Source organism: Neolamprologus brichardi, unplaced genomic scaffold (genome assembly GCF_056152115.1).
Source record: "Neolamprologus brichardi isolate AB-2024 unplaced genomic scaffold, ASM5615211v1 NODE_ptg000031l+_length_7269946_cov_1, whole genome shotgun sequence".
Lineage (NCBI taxonomy): Eukaryota > Metazoa > Chordata > Actinopteri > Cichliformes > Cichlidae > Neolamprologus > Neolamprologus brichardi.
In genome coordinates, this window is record NW_028270136.1 from 3,049,753 (window position 1) to 3,057,872 (window position 8,120).

At 38.5% G+C, this 8,120-nt stretch overlaps 1 protein-coding gene across 1 annotated transcript; it reads right to left on the minus strand.

Moving 5' to 3' along the window:
• Positions 1 to 5,148: 5,148 nt before the first annotated feature.
• On the minus strand, positions 5,149 to 6,157 carry LOC148094710 (macrophage mannose receptor 1-like). The gene is made up of 3 exons (XM_087837315.1): positions 5,884 to 6,157; positions 5,423 to 5,706; positions 5,149 to 5,337 (listed from the first exon to the last, which is right to left on the minus strand). The coding sequence occupies exons 1-3, from the start codon at positions 6,155 to 6,157 to the stop codon at positions 5,149 to 5,151; spliced, it is 747 nt and encodes a 248-aa protein (XP_087693441.1).
• Between the last annotated feature and the right edge of the window lie 1,963 nt (positions 6,158 to 8,120).

Sequence of the window (8,120 nt, forward strand, 5' to 3'; positions counted from 1 at the left end):
CTCCATGCAGATCTTCTCAAGAGCAGTGATGTTTTGGGGCTGTCACCGAGCAACACGGACTTTCAACTCCCGCCACAGATTTTCTATGGGGTTGAGGTCTGGAGACTGGCTAGGCCACTCCAGGACTTTCAAATGCTTCTTACGGAGCCACTCCTTTGTTGCCCGGGCGGTGTGTTTTGGATCATTGTCATGTTGGAAGACCCAGCCTCGTTTCATCTTCAAAGTTCTCACTGATGGAAGGAGGTTTTGGCTCAAAATCTCACGATACTTGGCCCCATTCATTCTGTCCTTAACACGGATCAGTCGTCCTGTCCCCTTGGCAGAAAAACAGCCCCATAGCATGATGTTTCCACCCCCATGCTTCACAGTAGGTATGGTGTTCTTGGGATGCAACTCAGTATTCTTCTTCCTCCAAACACGACGAGTTGAGTTTATACCAAAAAGTTCTACTTTGGTTTCATCTGACCACATGACATTCTCCCAATCCTCTGCTGTATCATCCATGTGCTCTCTGGCAAACTTCAGACGGGCCTGGACATGCACTGGCTTCAGCAGCGGAACACGTCTGGCACTGCGGGATTTGATTCCCTGCCGTTGTAGTATGTTACTGATGGTGACCTTTGTTACTTTGGTCCCAGCTCTCTGCAGGTCATTCACCAGGTCCCCCCGTGTGGTTCTGGGATCTTTGCTCACCGTTCTCATGATCATTTTGACCCCACGGGATGAGATCTTGCGTGGAGCCCCAGATCGAGGGAGATTATCAGTGGTCTTGTATGTCTTCCATTTTCTGATGATTGCTCCCACAGTTGATTTTTTCACACCAAGCTGCTTGCCTATTGTAGATTCACTCTTCCCAGTCTGGTGCAGGTCTACAATTCTTTTCCTGGTGTCCTTCGAAAGCTCTTTGGTCTTGGCCATGGCGGAGTTTGGAGTCTGACTGGTTAAGGCTGTGGACAGGTGTCTTTTATACAGATGATGAGGTCAAACAGGTGCCATTCATACAGGTAACGAGTGGGGGACAGAAAAGCTTCTTACAGAAGACGTTACAGGTCTGTGAGAGCCAGGGATTTTCCTTGTTTGAGGTGACCAAATACTTATTTTCCACCCTGATTTACGAATAAATTCTTTACAAATCCTACCATGTGAATTCATGGATTTTTTTTTCACATTCTGTCTCTCACAGTTGAAGTGTACCTCTGGTGCAAATTACTGACCTCTGTCATCATTTTAAGTGGGGGAACTTGCACAATCGGTGGCTGACTAAATACTTTTTTGCCCCACTGTATAAACACAAAGATTCACATTGAGCAATCTAATTCTATGAAAGTACACACCTTGTTAAACATTCACTAAAGTGAATGCTAACCTTTCATATTACTCACCAGGAACTAGTCATCTTGGAAGACAAAGATGTTGTTTTTTTGTTACCATGGAAGTAATGGTGAATTCAGAATTTAGTCTAAATGCCATTATATAATTATCTAATTTCATGTAATTTCACTGTGTTGCTCACAGTTAGTAAAAAAAAATTAGATTTGCATAATTTTCAACTGTAATTCTTGTATTTGAATGAGAAAAACCAATCGATATAGCAATATTAGTAGGGTGAATAAATCAAATAGCTTTTTAAGAATCAGTAAGTTCATTTACAATAAAATTTTCCAGAACAATAGAATATGACTTTCCTTTGAATAAGAATGGAAAATAAAAAAAACCAGAACTACAAATAGCACCAAGGTGTCTTGAATTCTTGAATGATACAACGAAATGCAGCCATCAAGGAATAATTAGAATACGAACCTAGGCTGTAAAAATATGACTTTTTAAGGTGCTTTCTTTTACGAAAACATCTGGAGAAGGAATGTGGAATAATTTTAGTATTATACAAAATTATGAGAAATATTTTTTACTAGAAAACATGGTATTCTCGGCTGCTATGCTTCTTGTAAATACACAGAAACTGAGGTTAGAGAATGCAGTGAGAACAAAAATAATAGTATAGAAATGTCTTCTTACCGTTTCCACTTTTTAAGTTTCGCTGATCAGCAGGAATCACTGGAACCTCTGAAATCCTGTGAAAACTGTTTAAGAGGTTATCCACCATCGGCACTGCATACAGGAAGGAGGGCTGTCTTTTTTTCTTCCGGTAATCCCAAACAACAGCGAACCTTGGACAAAACAAGGTTAGGGTGGAGTCACAAAACAGTGACTCCACCCTAACCTATCAGGGTGGAGATTTCAAACAGAAATCCAAATGTAACAAACTCATGAATCTGCTTCCTACCATACAAAGCACGGCATGAAACATATTTTATAAATAAAAGATTTATAAAATAAAGTTTTGCAGATAAGTATAAAAGATAAGTATCTATAATATTTATCTTTGCAAATGAAGTAGATTTTTTTTTTAATCTTTTTGCTTAGCTATAGGGAAAGGTAAAGAAGCCCAACTGTAATCGTGCGACACACAACATCTAAATATTTGCTCATAGAATAGCAGTTTTTGGATTATAAAACAAGTTGTTTTTTCAGAGTTTAAAAGCAAATTTACAATTCTCCCAAACTAGTTTTCAGTCACTAAGCAGAGGACACATTTATTGCAAATGCATGCAATAAATACGGAGACCGTTGGGGACCTAACTGCCTCACAAACAGGAAGAGACGTTTTTTCCTGCTGCCATCAAGGAGACGTTATCATATGCTGAAAACAACAAAGACAGAATGACTGGAGTTTCTACCCCCAGGTTGTCAGACTGAAATAAGACTTTAACTTAATCCTGAATCTATTAATGTAACCCCATTATTGTGATAGGTGACAAATTTGTGTCTTTAAGATAGGTAGATAGACAGATTCTATTTATATACAGGATTTGCTCAAGGAGTTTCATTGACTATATGCGATGCATTTCAACAAAGAATATACTTTGATTCCCTCCAGTGGAAAACAGTTGTAACTCTAAATGTACTGATTTGTATTCCAGGAAGCAGCTTTAATGTAGTTAGAGGCTGATTTCTGTTCCACAAAATGCTGTTTTTTCTGATTGAGGACAATAAGACAACTGTTATGTTTTCCATCTGGACCCCTACACTGAAACATTTAAGGTACCGCACATTATTGTAAGTATGTTTTGTCAAGATTCCTTTCACAGTTGCTGTTTTGTTTGAATACAGCCAAACTGAACTAACAAGGTTTGGACTCTTTGTAAGTCTTACAAAGATATTACTTGTAAAATGCATTAATCTGCACAGTGGCACAGTGTTTGCCGACACAACATTGTTGGTGAACAAGCTCTTTTTTTCAGGACATAGGATCATATTAGCAACCCTGCAACATACAATCCTTCAGAAACTGCCCCTCTTGCTTTTTCCACTTTAGTGATTAATTCACTAACCCCATAACTTGCTTGGATGGCAAAATCAGTGTTGGCATCAACTTTGTGAAAAGGTTCTAGCAGTTTTTGGTAGCCTTCTTTATATCTGTTTGGCCAATTTTTTTCCCCTGTCATCTCCCTTGTTGTTCTCAAAATTCAACGTGTTTAGTCTCATGCGACTAAATATGGCTTGAGATTATATTCCTTGAGTACAGCAAGTTTCTCCTTACATATAAGGCAGGTCGCTTTTCAACCAAACTCAACAAAAAATACTGCAGAGTCCATCTTTCTTATAAATTATCGGTCTACGTCATCCACTTTCCTTTAGGTTTGGAAAGCAACATTTTCTGCTTCTTCTTCTGCTAATATTACCATTTCTTCTTCAGCTGCTGCGGTTTCTTTGCCCTGCTCTAGTCAAAAACTGCACTTACTTTGGAAATTTAAATGATAAAATACTTAATTTTTTTTTTCATTGCAGAAAAAAACCAAAAAGTAACTTCAAGAGCAAAATTGCATTATATATTTTACATCAATTCACAGGCTGGAAGAAGGGGAGGTGCGGGCTGGAAGTGGCCCGGGGGCTGTGAGTTTGAGACTCCTGCTGCGAGATGTTTTTGAAAAGTTATCTGAAATTTATTTTGAACCCATAAACCCGTTTAAAGGGAAAATATATTTAATTATTTGAGTATTTTATTTTATTGTCCCATGTCAATTATTTTCAACATCCCATTTCTGAATATATTATATATGTTTTTAATAAGTGTAAATAAATATCAGTTTTAATATTTTGTATCCTTTGCATTACTTTCAGTTATACAGTTTATATAGTTATTAATAAGGTGTACTTTCTTGTGTTATGATCAGTTTCATTGTGAACAAATTCAAATGCCTATTCTGGATCTGATTAGGCACACGTTCCTGTAATTTGGTCACCAACTCAGAGTTGAGGTTTACGATCAGAACTTGTTGAAGCTACTTCCTGTAGAAGGAGCTGGTAATAAACCAGTCCTCATCAAGGAACAGTGCTCTTTAATGAATGCAGCACATGACTTTACATCGTAGAGGTAACAGGGAAACACATCGAGTTATCAGTTAGCCATCTTAACTATATTCTAACTCTACATCTTCCCGACTGCACTTTACTCTAATTTCACAACACATGCTATAGTCATTACAGGACACAACACTTTCTAAACTACCTTTGAATAGTGCATAATACAAGCATGGGCAACACCCAGAAAAGCGCAATCCAATTACAAAAGCAGTTATCCAGAGCACCCAACCCCTTTCCTGCCTTCATTACCACCATGTGCTCCTGTTACATTCCTGTCTGCCACCTCACATATGCCTGTCTAGAACCAGTCCACTGTACTACCAACCTTCCTATTAAAAGATCACTAGCTTTACCTTCCTAAGTACAGACACGCTAAACAACTAATATATATTTTTTGTAGTCCACCATTTATCCATCACCTGTCATAAGCTCAATACAATTAAATAGAATCACAAGACTTTTACACAATTTATTGTTTACACAACATGTATTAGGTTTACAGATGAAATGCTGGTTGGCTAAACTTTCTAATAAATTGTAATGACATAATAAACACACATCTTGCAGTAACTAGTATAACATTCCCAGTAAAATAGTGCATATAATAGTGATCAAAAGTTTTAAGTAATTTAGAAATATCTTTAAACAAGTTGTCAAACTTAAGTAAGAGCCATTGCAAAGAAAATCCTTATATACAAACATACAGAACTTGAGTAAGTGGCTTTATGGCTTTATGTAACAGAAGAAGTTCCTTCTCTGCTGACAGTTTCTTATGCCATAGGATGCAGTACCACTCTTCTCGAGGACGCCACAGAAGCCATTAGTCGGGCAGCTTGGAATATTTTCATATTGCATCTGTTCTCCACCCACCCACAGCCACTCACCAGCCAGGTTACACAGGCCCGTCCACACCTGCCAACAATGAACACAGAGACAATTGTAAACATGGTGTATGAGTTTCTCAGCAACACGCATACGCTGTAGGAAACTGTCCAACCTCATCAGTGGTAGCTTGTTGTGCTCTCTCCCGTGCATAGGTGTGGTCATCAGTAGTGATCAGTGTGGCCAGGTCATAGCGATGGTTCCTGTAGGGAGAGTTGGGATCATTTGTGTCCACTGCACCCAGAGACCTGCAGTGGTTTAATGCCTCCTCCCACGTCTTATTCTCCTTCACCAAAACCAGTTTCTCATCATAACACATGAAAGAATGATTGTAATGGCAACCACGACCCCACCATACACCATCATGCTTATATACACAGTCTCCATTTTGACTTGTGTCTGAAAGAAGAAGCAAAGAGACACTGTTATTTACTGTTCCCAACAGCAAATAACACACTAATGTTAATATCAACAAATGTGATCTTGCACAATCTAATAAGAATCAATAATTTGCTCTCACACCTAAACAGGTGTTATTCTAAGATTAATACTTGAGCTTGAAAACATGTTACTTACGAGAACTACCCCACTTGATGAAGCTAGCTATCTCATCTCCTCTGGACCATTTCCATGTACTTGCATTAGCTCGATATAACCCGATCCAGCCTCCAGATTTGAAAAATGTGTTCTCTTGTTCATTTCTGATTGTGATCAGGTCTGTGTGGTGCTTCCTGCAGAAGGTCTGGGCATTTGTCCAAGTTGTCATGTAAGACCCAGAGTAAGGTTTAAAGTTTAACAGATTCCCACAGACAGGAGAAATAAAAAGCAGCAGAGGGATGAGAAGGCACATCTTCCTTAGGATGCATTGATACTGTAATGAAAAGGAAAAGGGTCACAGAGAAGAAGATTGCAGTTTTTTGCGCAGCCATGTTTCACTGATGAAGTAGTCAAGTGTCTCTCTGAGCAATGACAATGTAGGACAGATGATGATGTTAGGAAATGTGGATGAGTCTTGGGTTAAACAAGAACTGTATAAATGTAACTGACATTTAGTCTCAGTAATATTACTTAATCAACTCAATATTTTACCTAATGTACTTGTTTGATGTCATCCTACGAGACTTTCACATGCCTTAATCATGTATGGTACAAATAACTAAAACAGTAAACTTTGTAAATCTTGTAAATGTTTAACTTAAAGAAAAAAAAAAGAAATTGGTTAACAACTTGAACAGTCTTTTCTAGTGAAGTGGGGGCATAAATAGGTGATATACTCTCAGCAGGTTAAACCATTCATTACACTGTGTATCAGTTTCTACAGCAGTACTCACCTTGGCAGCAGATAATGGGGAACCTTTGAAGCTCAGGGTCTCCTGATGATGCTTTTTTTATCAAGTCTGTGAGATACTCATGGACTGTGATACTTGTCAAAGCTTTTCTTTAGCATAGACTCCGCATTTGTTCAAAACATTTGAATAGCTCTGGCTTTCTATCCTCAATTTCATTTAAATCTTTCTGAATTTCAAAAAAGATGCTAAGCAGCATTCAAATGTGGTTTTGTGTTGGGGATCTTCGTCCTTTCTACTTCTCTTTTTGCTCTCAATCCTTTGAGAAATAATAGTTTTGCATCTCTGTAATGTAAGGATTTATAAAAACATTTATGTTTATAGAACACTCTTTTCTGCTAAGTTCCAACCAACCTGTCAAATCTTATTATACTCACTTCGCTCTTTCATTGGTTTTCTCCACCTGCAGCAGCTAAACTCAATTAAATAATACAATATATTGAAAAGTTGTTATTGCTGGTATGTGATTTCCTGGTAATTGTCATAGATTTAATCCCCAACAAATTTACTTTCCCCACTTGATAGTCATATTTAGAACTTTATAAGAATTTTTTTATTCTGAGTTATTACAATCACAGTGGACGAGACCGGGGATGGAAAAGAAAAAGAAGAAAGAAACAGAAGTTGGGGAGAAAGTTAACAGAAGGAGATGGATACAGAAAGGGAGAGAAAAAAAACACTGAAAATCTGCTTCAAACACTGCTGAAAAAACAATAACACAGCAGAGAAACCACAGCAACAACCAACAGAAAAAAAAAACACTCATCAACAACAATGAACAAGCAGAAGAAAACCGCGACAACCCCCACCCCAACTAGGTGATGGAGATGATCAAAGGAGCCCAGAGAGATTGATCTGTTGTGGCAGCAGAGGCTGTATCAAGGCTTATGTGGTCCAACAAATGGTCTCTATATTGGTTAATATTAAGGTTCTTTTTATTTTTCCAGATCATAAGGAGAGTCGTCTTAGCAATCTCATCTCTTTAGTGACCTCGTCTAGGTCACTCAAGAAGCAAACTAAAGGGAAAGCTGGCTGTTACATTCCAGACACTTTCAATTCAATTCAATTTTATTTATATAGCGCCAAATCACAACAAATGTCGCCTCAAGGCGCTTCAAAGATACAGAGAAAAGCCCAACAATCATATGACCCCCTATGAGCAAGCACTTTGGCGACAGTGGGAAGGAAAAACTCCCTTTTAACAGGAAGAAACCTCCAGCAGAACCAGGCTCAGGGAGGGGCGGGGCCATCTGCTGCGACCGGTTGGGGTGAGAGAAGGAAGACAGGATAAAAGACATGCGGTTTTTTCAGTGCACTCTCTGAACACTTAGATGGCACACTTGTGCTTGGAGGCGACCTCAACCTTGGACTGAATGAAGAAATGGATAGACTCAATACAGCAGGAACTCAGCGTAATTGGCAGTCCACAAATATAATCAAACAGTATATGAGCGACTTTGGTCTTTG